General features: G+C 60.8%; 1 protein-coding gene across 1 annotated transcript; it reads right to left on the reverse strand.

Moving 5' to 3' along the window:
* Nucleotides 1–6,833: 6,833 nt before the first annotated feature.
* HES1 (hes family bHLH transcription factor 1) lies at nt 6,834–9,945 on the reverse strand. Its single transcript, XM_074297824.1, has 4 exons — nt 8,965–9,945; nt 8,730–8,825; nt 8,392–8,479; nt 6,834–7,860 (listed from the first exon to the last, which is right to left on the reverse strand). Exons 1-4 carry the CDS (start codon nt 9,070–9,072, stop codon nt 7,295–7,297), a joined length of 858 nt encoding a protein of 285 aa, XP_074153925.1. The 5' UTR covers nt 9,073–9,945; the 3' UTR covers nt 6,834–7,294.
* Nucleotides 9,946–14,576: the final 4,631 nt, after the last annotated feature.

A 14,576-nucleotide genomic window follows, 5' to 3' on the forward strand; every position in this document is an offset into this window, starting at 1 on the left:
TTTTCTTACCTAGGCCAAAGTCATGGTTTACTTCTAGAAGTGAGAACAACTGGAAGGACAGTAAAATAGGAGGCAGCTAGGTGGCACAGTGGAGACAGCTCTAGGCCTGGAGTTAGGAAGAACTGAATTCAAATCCACCCTCAGACACTTAGTAGCTGCCCAAGTCATTGCTTAATTAACAGTTGCTTTTCTTGAAACATTTGGCAAGAAGTGCATTGTCAATAAGCACACTTACGGTCATTGAGAGTACACGATTCTCTGCTGTCATCTTTTTAAACTTATTTTTTAATAAATGGCATTTTATTTTTTTCCAATTATGTGTAAAGATAGTTTTCAACATTCATTTTAAATAAAACTTTGAGTTTCAAATTTCTCTTGCTCCTTCACATCCTTCCTCTCCAAGACAGCAAGCAATCTGATATAATTAATATATATGAGATCATGTAAACATATTTCTACATTGAAAGAAGAAACAGAACAAAAGAGAAAAGCCATTAAAAAAAAAAAAAAACAGAACATGAAAATAGTCTACTTTGATCTGCATTCCATCTCCATAATTCTTTCTGGGATGTGGATAACATCTTTCCATCATGAGTCTTTTGGAATTGCCTTAGATCTTTGTATTGCTAAGAAGAGCTAAGTCCTTCACAGCTGATCATGGAACAACATTGCAGTTCCTGGGAACAGTGATCTCCTGGTTCTGCTCACCTCACTCAGCATCAGTTCCAGGAAGTCTTTCCAGCTTTTTCTTCTCCTCATTTCTTGTATCATAATAATATTCCATTCCATCGGTATACCACATCTTGTTCAGCTGTTCCCCAGCTGATGAGCATCCTCTCCAGTTCCAATTCTTGGCCATTGCAAAAAGTGCTGCTATAAAGATTTTTGTGTACGTGGGCCCTTTCCCTTCCTCATGGTCTCTTTGGGATACAGATCCAGTAATGGCACTGCTGGATCAAAGGGCATGGCAGTTCGATCGCCCTTTGGGCATAGTTCCAAATGACTCTCCAGAGTGTCTGCTGTGGCCTTTAAAGGTACAAGTTCCTGCCAGGCTGCTGGAAATCCAGCTGCTTCTCTGGTAGAAATTGTGGTCTAAACTCCTGCAAAGTCACTGGCTCTTGGGGCATCCTGCTGAATTCCCCAGCTGAAATGAAATGATAATTCAAAACTGCAGCAAAGGAACAATGGCAGTATTGGACAGAGCTTTCGATTGGAAGCCAGAAAGTTGTGGGTTCAAGTCCCAACTCTGTCACCCTGGGCATAGCACCTAACCTCCTTCCTCAATGCCCAGCTCTCCAGGGGTTGCAGAGAATGGCCCGGCTTGCAAAAGTAGCGGCAGTCCCTTCTTTCAGAGCCCCCCCCCACCGCCTCGCCCATTCCATGCCAGATGTAGCAGAAGAGATCCCACTTCTGCCAAGCTGCAAAGGTGCCCGGGACTGGGGTAGGGGTGAGGATTGGTTCGAACCCCCACTGCTCTTTTCCCCTGAAGGGCTTTAGGCAAAGGGCCTCTTCCCCTCCAGAAAACCCCAAGGGTAAATGCTCCCCCTGATCCCCTGCAGTTCTAAAATTCGGTTGATTTTTTTTTTTTTTAATGGGGGGGGATAGAGGAATAACACATGAAGGGTCCATGCTGAAAATAGTCTTGGGAACCCTAGGGCAGACAAAATGAAAGTGCGATTAATTACAAAGACCTGACCAGCAAACTGAGGAAACTGAGGGTGCTGACCCCATGGAAGGCCCTGCGCTGGATTCAGACTCAGTCTGCCCCCTCTTTGTGTGATCTCGGGCCTTCTCTGGGCCTCCACTTCTCCTCTTCTGGGCCCAGATGTCTCTGGCCCCCCACCCCCACCCCCACCCCCAGCCGGATTCCCGGATTCAGATCTCTAGGGATTAAATGTCGACTCCGTCGCTTCCTCCGAGCGCCAGTTGGAGCCTCCATAAAACAGCCTCCCACCTCGGAGCCCTTCCTACGCCGACTCTGCCGGCCTGCCAGCCGGAGGCTGTTTCTTTGAACCTCCCCCTTTTAGAGCCCAATCTAGGAGACTTCCTTAAGACTCTCAAGCATCTGGTCTGCCTCTCCCCGCCCCCCTTCGCCCCCATTCGTTCGTTTACTCTTTCCGAGCTGGGGCACCCCGCAGTTCCCAGGGCTGGGCATCGGGGAAGCGGAGGGCGCTGCCAGCTCTGGGGGGTGGCACTGCTGCAGGGCGCTGCCAGCTCGGGAGGGTGGCACGGGGCAGGGCGCTGCCAGCTCCGGGAGTGGGGGCACAGGGCAGGGCGCTACCAGCTCCGGGAGTGGGAGTGCGGGGACTAGGGAAGGTGCAGCCAGTTCGCGGAGGCCGTGGCCTCCTAACCAGCCGTCCGCCCCCATCCAAAGCGTCCTCGTTTGACTCTGGGCCCCGTGGGCCCGGCCGCACCAGCTCCGGCCCTGCCCACCCCGCGTGCCTAGGATTTTTGGGCTCCCCCCAAGGGCTCGGGCCGTGACTGGGGCAGGAGCAAGCCCGGCCCCGGCCCAGCTCCCCGCGCGCCTCAGACTGCCCGGCCTCTAAAGACGGACTTGGCTCCCCGAGTAGCTGGAGAAAGCCCTTGGGGCCCCGGCCTCCCTCAGGCGGGAGCCTCGACTTCCCCACAAGCCGGGTCCCCCGAGGCGGGTGTGTGCGGCCGGCCCAGGGCTGGGGCGGCCCTGCCTGCCGGGCCGGGGACTGGCGGACAGCAGCGGGCAGCGGGGCCCGAGTGCACTGGTGTGCCGGCGGCGCGGGGGGGAGGCGGGACTGGCTGGGCTCCCAGCTTTCCTGCTCCCTTCCTCTCCCCCACCCCCGCTGCCTGTCTCCGGGCCTCCCTCCCAGCCTGGCGGCCTCCCGGCCGGCCGCCGGCCCTCCTCCCACCTCCTCCCGCCCTCCTTTCCTCCCCCCCGGGTGCCTGGCAGCGTGCCGGCTGCGCCGGGGTTCGCTCCGTTCTCACGACCTCTCAGGTTGCCTGAGCTCATCTGGGAGCTATTCATTTCCTGCCAGAAAGCAGCCGGGCCTGCTCCACAAACCACCTTGGCCGCAGAGCAGCCGCCCCAGCAGCCGCCGCCGCGGCCGCCGCGATCCCGGCCCTGGGCCCGAGCCGCCGCCCGGGGCCTCGCTCCGCAGCCCAAACCCGGCCGCTTCTCGCCGATCAAAGGCAACGAGGAAAGGGGGCCCAGGAGCCGGGAGCTGCTGGAGCGAGCGGGGGAGGGAGGCGGGCGGGGGAGGGGGGAGCACACGGCTCCATCTGGGAGCACTTAAGAGCCCGCGAGGAAGCGCGCACGGTTGGTTCCAAGCACCAGGAGGGTGGGAAAGCTGAGCTAACGTGAATGACAGGTTCCCCCAGCCGAGGCGGGTGTCCAATCGAGCCCAGAAGCGGAACTACAAGTGTTGGGGGGGGGGGAACGAGGCGGGGAAGGAGAGCTGCAAGGGGCCTGGGGGCAGGGGAACAGCACCTTAGGGCCCAGAAAAGGACTTCTCCCGGTCATACAGTCAATGTCAGAGGCAGGATTTGAACCCAGGTTCTCTGGGGCTTCAGCCGATGAATGCACCTCAAAGCCTCTCCCCAGCTCGGAGTCGGAAACCACAAAATCAACAAGGTCTCCGAGGGTCTTCCCGGTAATCTCCTTGACTCCACGGACCCTGGAGCTGGCCTCTTCTCGTGGCCCGAGGGAGACCGGGCCACCCTCCCGCCAGGTCACCATGGCAGTTCAGGCCCTGGTCACCTTCACTGTAGCACCATTCTCCCCCCTGGCAGGTTTCTGTCCTTCCCAGCCCTCCCGGGTGAAACTCGTAGATGGCTTTTCCTGAAGCACTGGTCTCACTGGTTCCTGGCCCCCACCTCAAGGAGCCTCAGGGGCTCTCTGGGGCCTCTAGGTTAAAATGCCGACCTGTTTGGCCTTCCCAGACTCCTCTCTGCTGGATGGCTTTCCCTCCGTCTTCCAGCCAGAACGGGCTACTCACCATCGCCCATAAACTGCTCACCTTTGTACAGGCTGTTCTTCAGTGTGGAGCTCGTGCTCCCCACCTCAGGCACTTGGATCCCTTTGCCCCCAAGATCCAAGAAGAGCAACTTTATTATTAAAGCCTCTCCATCAGCGCCATGGCCCCTCTCCAAGTTACTCAGTAAAACCCCAGCATTTCCTCTGTTGATTCCTCTTGCCCTGTTACCCGCAACCCCAATTGAAGGTAAGCTCCCCGCGGGCACTGGTGTGCCCACACCGAGGCAGAGCCTGGTGCGCCCATGATTCCATGGGTTAGAACGAATCCTGCAGCTTTCCCTTAGAGCCCGCTGAGCTGGGCCCCTCCACGACCCGTCAGAGCATCCAGAAGCTTTCCCTGCCCCCGACTCCTCGGGCCGCCAGCTAGAGGGCAGAGGGCCCGGAGGTGCCCGGGGAAGGGCTGCAGCCCGGCCTCTTCCACAGCTCTGAGACCCAGGGATCCTATCTATTGTTTTCAAAGCATGAGAAAAATTGGAAAGGAACAAACAGTGCCAGGAAAGGCTGGCTCTGCTCAGTCGGGACACATTGTGCTCTGAAGAGAAATGAAGGCTATTCGGGAAGGAGCCTCTTGGGGGCAGAGTGGAGTTACAGCAGCCTCCTTCCCTGACCTTCCCCTGAAGGCAGCCCTCCAGAATAGAGTTGGGGTGGGGTGGGTGGAGGGGAGGAACTCTGTTGTCCCACGTCCACACTCCCTCAGCCTAAGATTCCCTCAGGAGATCTGGCCACAAAGGGCAGCTTGGCTCCAGGGAGCCCTTTTCACCCCAAAGGGTCACTTTACTTTTTTCTCTTTTCCATTTTCGAGGGGGGGGGGGCGTGAGGGGAAGTCTGGAGAAAGAACTGATCAATATAACTCGGCCAATCAGACTCTGAAGGTTGTTGTTTTTTTTTTTTTTCTCGGGGCTTCAGAGCAGAAAGAGACATTTGAGTTGCATTTTGGGGAGGGGGGGGACTATGTGCCGGGTCGACCTTGCCCTGATTGTAGAAGGACGGAAGTGGATTGCAGGCAGTTGTCGGCCTAAAATTCAAACTGAGGCTTCAGATACTTAAACCAGCGCTAACAACTGCTTTGAGGGTAGGGCTGGGGGGGGGGGGGGATGGAGTGAGAGAGGTGGGGAGAAGAGCAAGGGAGAAACAAGGGAGAGAGATACAAAGGAGAAAGGAAGGAGAGAGGAAAAGAGACAGAAAAGGGGAGAAAGGGAAGGGGAGGAGACAACAGAGGAGAGAGAGAGAGACAGGAAAGGAGGATGTGGATTGGGATCTAGAGAGAAAATAGAGGAAGAGAGAGGGAAAGAGGAGAAAAAGAAGGGAGAGAGACCGAAAGGGAAGAGGAGCCAGAGGGGCAAGTGAAATGGAGAGGGAAAGGGAGAGGGGAATAGAGACAGTGAGGGAAGAGAGAGAGAGGAGACAGTGAGGAAGGAGAGAGAGGAATAAACAGTGAGGAAGGAGAGAGAACGAGGAGACAGCGGGAGGAAGGGGGACACAAAGGGAGAAGAAAGCACATTTTACTTACAACAAATTAAGAGGAAGAGGGGCTGCAAAATAATGAAAAAAGGCCTCTGCCCACGGTTTCCAAGTGGCCGAGCGCGGCCGGGGCAAACGCTCTCAGGCCCCTCTTTGATCAGACTCGGACCACGAGTCGAGATGAAGGGCAGGAGGCACTGGAGAATCCCTCCCGGGCTCCCGGGGAAGGACAAAGCTTTTGGCGGCTTTGGAAATGACAGAAATCGCCGGCGTCCCCTTTGTTAGGCCCGATCCCCCGCCTCATCCTTCTCCCAGAAGCCGTTCGGAGGAGGGAGGGAGGAAGGCAGCGAGCCGGAGAGGGGGGAGGACGGGCCGGGGGCCCGGGGGAGGAGGCCCGCTCCCTGCCAGACCCACAGCAGGCCCGATGTGTCTGGTCTCGCACGCCTCGTGGTTTTCATTTCCCCCGCACCTGGATGCAGTCAGCACCTGGCCCATCCAGACAGAGTCTGACAAGCCTTTGTGGTGGGGTTTGGCCGCAGCTCCTGCACATCCCGGCCTCGTTTAAAGCGGCCGCCGTGCGTTAGGACTTGTTAAGGAGGGTTCTGGGAGCTGAAACCCGAGCCGGCCTTGCGCCTCTATCTGGAGCCCACATCTCGCCTGGAAATGGGGCATGACCAAGCCCAAGGGGGCTCGCTGCTCGTGGTGGGAGGGGAGGGGGCGTGCAAGGGCCAGAGCTGCCCCCACATGTTTTCTCCATTAGAAGCGAGCGCGGAGCCTGATCAAAACCACATGGCAGCCGCTCGGCGGCCGAGCTCCCTCCGCGCCCGGGGAGAGCGGGTCGGACTCCGGGGCAGCGAGGAGCCCGTGACCTTCTCGGCGGGAGGGAGGGAGGGAGGGGGCGGCCCTCCGGGCTCGGGGGGAGCACGCAGCCCCAGCTCCCAGCAGCACCTGAGCATTAACTAATTCATGGGGAATCAACAAATTGGAGCCACCGGCCGGAGAGTCCCGGAGGGCTTAACTCGGGGCCTGGGGGCTGGAGCGGGGAGATCCGGACCGCGGGGTAACTTCCCAAACAGCGGGAGGGGCCGGGCACTTCGCAACTTCACCAGCGTGATTCCCCCCCCCAAATCCCCCCTCTTCCCAGACTGCTTTCAGAGCCTCCAACCAGGACTCCCCCGCCCCAGATGGGGCTGGCGGAAGAAGATTCGTCTCCCCACCCCTCCCTTCCCAGCCCCCGGTGCTGGCTGGCTGCCGGAGTACCCCGTTAGCTCAGTCCCCTCCCCCACTGCAGTGACAACCCAAACAAAAGGTCCCAGCCCCGGCCCGGCGGCGAAGACGCGGCCCCACAGAGCAGGCAAGTCGGAACTCTGGTCCTGTTTGTTTTATTCTTCTCCTTTCTCACATAAAACTTCCCCCAAGGAAGAACATTCGTCAGAGCATTTTCAGATATCTTTGGTATCACATAAAAAAGGGATCTCGTGTAAAAAACGAAACGTCACCTGCACTTGTAGCATACAAAGGCGCACCATCCAATATGAACACGTAAACTATATACAAACATAGGGCATGGCCAGTCCCTCGATCCAACGCTCTACACAAAGGTTAACTTGTCACGACTCTTAGAAAACAAGCCCCAGGTCCCAGGGGACCGTCTCGCTAGCTCGGCCGTCTGTCTGGCTGTCTGGCTGTCCCTCTCCCAAAGGTCCAGGCCCTGCAGAGGGTGTGTCTGGGGTAGGGTGCGGTGGGCTGGGCGCGGGGAGAACCGGGGCCCCGCTCGTTCTGGTGGGTGGCTGGGTTTCGGCCCGGGCGGCTTTCTCCGCGTCCGCTTCACCAAGGTCTCCACACCGAGTCGGCCGTGAGCGAGGGGCCGCTGGACGGGGACACGGCGCCCGCGGCGCCGCCGCCCGCGTGGGTGTACACGGGGATCACCGGCCCGCTGTGCGCGAAGGCCGCGTTGGGGATGAGGAAGGCGAACTGGCCGTCGGGGGCCGGCACCACCTGGAAGCCGCCGAACACCTTGGCCCCGTCCGCGGCGGCCGCGGCGCCGGCCCCCAGCTTGCACTGCCCGGCGCCCCCGCTGCCCGTGCCCGCCGCGCCCCCGCCTCCGCCGCCGGGGGGCGCCGCGGCCCCGGGGAGCGCCACCAGGGGCTGGCCGAAGGGGGGCCCGTGCGGGCCGCCGGGCGCGGGGGGCGGCAGCGCGGGGTGCGGCGGCGGCGGCGGGTAGTTGAGGGCGTGGATCTGGCTCATGCAGTTGGCCAGGTGGCCCAGCAGGCGCGTGCGGACGTCCGTGTTCACCCCCTCGCACGTCGACAGGAAGCGGGTCACCTCGTTCATGCACTCGCTGAAGCCGGCGCGGTACTTGCCCAGGACCGTCGGGTCGGTGCTGAGCGCGGCTGTGGGGGGAGGGCAGAGGTCGTGAGCGGGGCTGCTCCCTCCGCCCTGCCCCCACCCTTTCAGGTCCTTCCCCGTCCCGATCTCGGGTCCCCAGAGAGCCTCGTTTATTTCAGGGGGTCACTTCCCTTCGCGTCCCCAGCGGAGCGATAACGCCGCGAGCTCCCATCCAGTCGCGCCCCTCCCCCAGCCCAGTCCTCCCCTCCCCACCCCTCGGGCCTGCCCTCCCGAGCCGCGGCGGCCGCCGCCGGGGCCACCTCCTGGTTCCTGCCTCTCCTCGTCCTCTCCCTCCCTCCCTTTTCCGGAACTGTAACAACTTGAAGTTGTGGCTATAAATAAGCCCCAGACCGTGGGAAAGCCCACACGAGCCAAGTCAGTAAAATGCAGCTGAATGCCATTCACCGCCACAGGCGGAAGTCTGGAAGAAATCACCGCGGCCAGAGAGGGATCCCGGGGAAAGGGCGGGCGGCCGGGGAGGGGGAGCAGACGGGGGGCGGCCGGGGGAGGGGAGGCCGAGCCAGGCGCGCACTCACCAGTCATCTGGGCTCGCTGCAGGGTCCGGAGGTGTTTCACCGTCATCTCCAGGATGTCCGCCTTCTCCAGCTTGGAGTGCCGGGAGCTCTGCGGGGAGGAGCGGAGCGAGAGAGGGATGAGCGCCCCGTGGGATGCGGGGGGGGCGGGGCGCTGGCGGCTGCTACCGGATCTCTGCGAGCCGCACAGGCAGGCAGGCAGCAGAGCCCGCTTCGGGGAGAGCGAGCCCGGCCCCGGGAGATAGCAGGAGTCCCCTCCGCGCTCTGCCCCAGCACGAGTCCCCTCCGCGCTCTGCCCCAGCACGACCCCCCAATCCGAGCGTCCGAGCCCAGCCACTTACGTCTTTTTTAAGGGCGTCCAAGATGAGCGTTTTCAGCTGGCTCAGGCTTTCATTAATTCGCGCTCGTCTCCTTTTCTCCATGATTGGTTTGGATGACTGCAAAGGAACGAGAAAGGGGCGCGCGGGGCCCGTCAGAGCTGGCGGTGCAATGCGGGCGGCGGGGGCGAGGGCGCGGGGTGGGGGTGGAGGGGCCGCGGGTCGCGCGCGCGCCGCCCCGAGGGAGCCCGATACTTACCTTCCTGTGTTCCGACGCAGTCTTTGGCTTATCGGGCGTTGTGTTGACATTGGCTGGGGTGGCAGCCACGGGGGAGGAGGAACTTTTCTCCATGATGTCTGCTGGCATTTTCTGTTTCTCGGCAAAAATCACAGGTCCCTCGAGAGCGCTATTTTTAGAGTCCTTCTAAAGCTCTTCTGGAAAAAGGGCCGGCCGGGGGCTGTTGGCGTCCCTTTGCTAGGAAACTTTGCGCCACGACAGTCGCTGCGGCTCTGCTCGCAAGCGCCGAGCACTGGGGCTGGCGGCCGGCTGCTTTTTTTCAGTCGGCGGCGTATTCCAGGACCAAGGAGAGGGAGCGCCGGGGATCCCTGTGTTAGCGGCACCAGCTCCGAGTCCTGTGTGATCTTCCTCTGCCCTGGCGGCCGCTATATATATCTGGGACTGCACGCGAACGGCTCGTGTGAAACTTCCCAAACTTTCTTTCCCACAGTAACTTTCAGCCAATGGGAGGAGGAGACACGCGGCACTGCTCGTGGACGGCGCCCCCCCATTGGCTGCCAGACGCAAGGACTGGCGGCCAATGGCGCGCGCCTGGACCCGGGGCAGCAGAGGCTACAGTGTCAATCAAAGGAAATTTAACCCTTCGTTCCCCAGCTCACCGCCGCCAGTGCTCGGCCAGGGATTTGGAAAAGCATTTCTCGGGTGGCTCTGCCGGGTTCTCCCTTCCGTTCTTTGTCATAAGACACGCACACGCAGAGTGGATCGGAGTGCAGCAAGCCCCGCGGCTTCTGCGTTTGCAGAGCCTAGCTCTCGGGGCGCCGAGCCTCTCCCCCGGGGGTGTATGGATTTGGGAGTTATTCGAACGTTCTCGCTCCGGCTGAGGAGCCCCGGGCTGCGGAGGGTAGACCAGCTCCGAGCCCTGCACTGATTGATTGGGGGCGGGGGCGACAACGGAGGGGGAGCTGGGTTCATTCTGTCCAGAGCCCCCCACCCCCACCTCCCAAACCAGCAGCCAGCGCGGGCCCCCGCTCGGACCCTGCAGGTAGCCCAGAGAAGTGAGGCTGTGCAGCGGGCCCCGCCTCGGACCCGCCACCCAGCCCAGGGCGAGCACTCCGCGATTTGGGTGGGGGCAGGGGGGTCTAGAGAATTGTTAAGTACCGACTTAGCACTTAGAGAGAACCTAACCCACCCTCGCCCCTCTTTCCTCCGGCGAATACATCACGGAAGAGCCGGGAAGGGGAGCGGGCGCGGCGCCCTCGGGCTTGGCCTGCTGCTCCCCGGGGCCGAACTCTCCCTTCCATCCGCGGTCCGAAACTCGGGAAATAAACCGGGAGCAGATCTCTCCCTGCACCCCCGCCCCGTTCTCTCCAGCCGGAAAGCCTGGAGGGAGCAGGAGAAAGTGATTTATGGGGGCTGCGCCCCCTTCCCTCAGGCTGGGGAGGGGCAGGCTTGGAGGCCGGGCCGGGCTCGCGGGGAGTGTGCCCGCAGGTCCCTGGCCCCGTCCGTTCGGCCGCCCGGCTCTGGGCACTCTCCTCGCTCGCCAGCCGGCCCCGCTGGCCCTTTAAGGGCGGCCGGGCCGGCCGCAGGCTGACATCAGGCGGCCGGCGGCGAGGGCGATCCCGAAGCGGGAGCACGTGCCAGGATGTTTTATTGCAGCCGCGGCGGCGGCGGCCGGGGAGGGGGCGGCGTGTGCGCGCGCCGGGTGGGTGTGCGCGCGCGGCCGCGGCTGAGCCGCCCTGAGGGCGGGCGGGCGGGGGATGGTTTATATTATCCCGAAGGAGCCAAGAAGGTAAATAGCAGCTGCTGTGTTCGAGCCTGGGAAAACCACGCCCCCTGCGCGCTGCGGCCTCCCCATTGGCGCGGCTGCCCAGGGCCAGTGTGAGTGTGTGTGCGCGCGTGTGTCTGCGCGCGCGTGGGGGCTGGCTGCCTGGGTCCGCGCCCCGGGACTGGGAATCCCTGGGGGCCCGGGGGGAGGCGCCGCCCCAGCCGCCTCGGCCAAGTTCGGGCTCTTCCTTGCGGAGGGGGAGGGGGCAGAGCAGAATATCCGATTCGCTTTGAACCCCACTCCTGCCCCCCCTTAAGCACGCCAGGCACACAGCTGGCGCCTAATAAATGCTTGCCGGTTGGTAGGTTGGTCACACTGACATCCGGGCCCCGAAGTGATCCGGTTCCCGGGGGGGGGCTTCGGTGGGTGGGCGGGGGAGGGGGAGCCCCTCAGCCCCCTCCTCCCCCGCGGCAGGGTGCAGGTTTCGAAGGAGGGGGCGCTCCCGGGCCGACCTTACCCTAGGGACAATCATTAACTTGTTATCTGCGTCCCGGAGCAGGTGGGAGGGGGCAGGGCGCCGGGCTGGAGTTCCCCCCTTCCTCCACAACGGCAGTTGAGGGGCCCTTAAAGTATTCGCGCCCGGCGGCCCCGGCCCCGCCCCCACCCGCTTCAGGGTGCCTTCACCCACTCCAGACAGCTGGGGAGAAATGGGGGGGAGCTGCCCGACAGCTCAGGGGAACCCAGGCAGGAGACAGTGGGCCCCCCCCCGCCCCAGAGGAAGCCGAGGCTCCAGGGGGGCTCCGGATGTGGCCGCGGGCAGTCCTTGGGGTAGCCGGCCCGGCTCAGGCAGAGACGCCTCGGGACGCGTGCAGGCGGCTCGGGCGGGCCTGGGAGGCGGGCAGCCGCCGGCCACTTCCCCGTCCCCAGCGGGTGACACGTGGCGGGCGATCGGCCGCTGGAGGGTCTGCTGCGCCGGGCTCCCGGGAGATCGCCCGCTCCGGGCCTCCCTCCGCCCGCGGGGGCTGCAGCTGCGGCGCCCGGCCTGCCGCCACCCGGCCGGAAAGCTACGCTCCCCCCGCCGCCACCCCACGAGCCGGGGACCCGGCTCTGCCCAGAGCAGTTCCCCCCATCCCGCCCCCGCCCCCCTTCCCGAGCCCCCAAAGGCTGCGCTCTGCACTTCCTCCTCTTCCATTCCCCTTCCCCGCTCCCCCGGGGTTCCTCCCCTCCCCCCTTCCCTCACCTCCTCCAATTCCTTCCGGTTTCACTCGTGCTATTAGCCCGATAAGCCTTTATTAAGCTCCTCTTGTGTGCCCGGCCCAAATCTAACGAAGGTGACAGGAAGCGCATGAACCTGCTCGGGAGAGGACAGATGGGGGCCGCGGGCCGAAGGGCAGGCCGGGATGTGAGGGGGCACGGGGCCCTTCGGCAGCTGCATTCCACACTGCAGTTTGGGGGAAACCGCTTCCCTCAGTCCCCGTACTCGGAGGGAGCCCCCCCCATGATCTGGGGGCTGCACTGGGGCCAGGAAGGCCCAGCCAGCCGCCTCAAGGGCCCTTGGAGGGGAGAGGGGATGCTGGGGCCAGCCGGGAGAGGAGCAGGCCTCGGACGGAAGCTGGGGGAATCAGGGAAGGCTCCCGGGAGGAGGGGGCATCCCCACTTTGCTTGCAAAGGAGGGAGCCCAGACCGACGGTCAAGGTCATCAGCTGGGGCAATGGGCCCCAACCCGGCTGACTGCTGCAGCTGGAAACTGTCATCTCTCCCCCTCCCCGCCCCATGGGAAGCAAAGCACGAATGTTTTCTAAGATAATAGACACTTCTATTTATTTGCTTTTAGTTCCATTTAGGAGCATCAATTAGGCTCCAACTGTGTGTCAGGTATCATGTAAAAAGAAAAAGCTTCCAATGCAGAAGTGGGGACAGAACCCAGACCTCCACTTAAGGGCTGGGCTTTAAATCTGCCTTAAAAATCATTACCTGTCAGCAGTGAGACCCTGGGCAAGTCATTTCCTCTTTGAGCTTCATTTAATCTCCCCTATAAAATGGGAAAGATGATCCCTGCACTCCCCTTTCAAGTGGTGATGAGGGTGAGAAGTTGATTCCCAGTCTTTCCTTCCCCTGGGTCCCCTTCCCCGGCCTTCAGTCCTGGATCAGAACTCCAGTGATGCAGATGGACAGCCTGGTAAACTTCAAGGTAAGAAGCTCCAGGTCCAGTCATCCCCTCCCCCAGGGCTTCTGGACCTTAAGAGTAGCCCTCCACCCACCGGTGTCCCACCTAGTTGTCTCTGGGAGAAAAGTTAATGATGTGCTAAATGGGCAGGAGTCCCTGTGGTTATAGTCCTGCTGACAGCCTTGTAGGGGGGTGAGTCTGGGGTAGGGCATGTGGGGATAGACTGTCCCAGACTGTGTGGGGAAGGGCTGGAGGGAGTCTAGGTCGCTGAGGCAGCTGGGACTGGGCCCAAGAACCCCTCCCCCCCATCCCCAGACAACAGGTTAGGCACATGAGGTCCCGAGGCTACCACCAGAGCTTGGAGGGGCCACTCCTGACTCAGAGCTTCTGGGGCTGATCCGTGGGACCCTCTGGGACTCGGGTCCCTTGCTTCCTCTCAGTGACCAGCTCTGGGCATCCAGGAGTTGGGCTTACTGGGAAAAGTGTGAAAATGAAAACCTGAGACCTTGTCTGAGCCCCAGAACCTGAGGCAAAGCCATCCCTGTCTCTTGACCTCAGTTTCCCCACCTGTTAAAGAATGGGGTGGAGTTAATGACTTCTAAGGAACTTTGGGTTCTAAGTCCTGTAATGCCCATGAGCCCTGGGTCCTCTCCAGCATTAAGTGCTCACTATGAACTAAGCACTAAAAATATAAACAAACTAAAAGTCCCCGCTCTCCAATCTCTTCAATTCCCTACTGGGAAGGAGGCTGAGAAAGTGGTGTGGGTGGTGGGGGAGGCACCCGCCATCATGCTCAGGGCCAGGGTGAGTTCAGAGGAAAGCAGCGGGGTGAGAAACAGGCCTCCTTAAATGGATGATCTGGGAGGAGCCATCCCAGTCAGAAAGGGGGCACCCAGGGGTAGATGGTTCTTTGAACGTTCCAGTTTGGGGGCTAAAGTGATCTTCTAGAATGAAAAGGTCTCTGGGGGATGCTGGGAAAGTCTATCAAGTCCAGCCAGTTGGGAAATAAATTGATGATCCAGTTAACTCAAGAAGGACATGATAGAACATTTCAAAAATGAAGCTAACTCAGCAGGCTCAGTCAGGACTGTCCCAAGCGAGGGCCTTTGTGGCTCTGGGAATTCCCTTGATGTTACTGACAGATTGGACCTTCACACTGGTGCACACTCACACACACACACACACACACACACACACACACACACACACACACACATCCCTTGAGGCCTCGTGGACTTTCTGGCTCCCAGTAGCAGAGTCTTTCTGACTAAACTAGCTGGTCCTGGTGCGGGCCTTTAGGTCCAGGGGTCTCTTAGAGGATCTTACCTGTGGCAGTGGGTGGATGGGAGATGCTATGAGATGCTACCCTCCACCACAAAGTATCTGACCTTTCAAGGAGGTTGCGGGTCCCCTGACTGGGTTCTTGGAGTGTGAGTGTGTGTGTGTGAGTGTGTGGGTGTGGGTGTGTGTGTGAGTGTGTGGGTGTGGGTGTGGGTGTGTGTGAGTGTGTGTATGTGTAAGTGTGTGTGTGTATATGTGTAGGTATGTGTGTGTGTGTATGTGTAGGTATGTGTGAGTGTGAGGGTGTGTGTATGTGTAGGGGTGTGTGTGTGTGTGTGTGTGTGTGTGTGTATGTGTGTGTAGCAACAGTGGAGATTGGCCCTTTTCGAGAGGAAGTGGGGTAGAAATGTGCCGGGCTCT

This window comes from Sminthopsis crassicaudata, chromosome 3, assembly GCF_048593235.1.
Source record: "Sminthopsis crassicaudata isolate SCR6 chromosome 3, ASM4859323v1, whole genome shotgun sequence".
Taxonomy (NCBI): Eukaryota; Metazoa; Chordata; class Mammalia; order Dasyuromorphia; family Dasyuridae; genus Sminthopsis; species Sminthopsis crassicaudata.

What these genes read in the sequence shown, in the direction of transcription:
- HES1 (XM_074297824.1), bottom strand. Translation starts at nt 9,072, where the DNA reads ATGCCAGCAGACATCATGGAGAAAAGTTCCTCCTCCCCCGTGGCTGCC. An exon ending in CTGCGTCGGAACACAGGAAG is followed by an intron (nt 8,826 to 8,964) that starts GTAAGTATCGGG and finishes GTTCCTTTGCAG; the next exon opens with TCATCCAAACCAATCATGGA. An exon ending in GCAGCGAGCCCAGATGACTG is followed by an intron (nt 7,861 to 8,391) that starts GTGAGTGCGCGC and finishes CTCCCCCCACAG; the next exon opens with CCGCGCTCAGCACCGACCCG.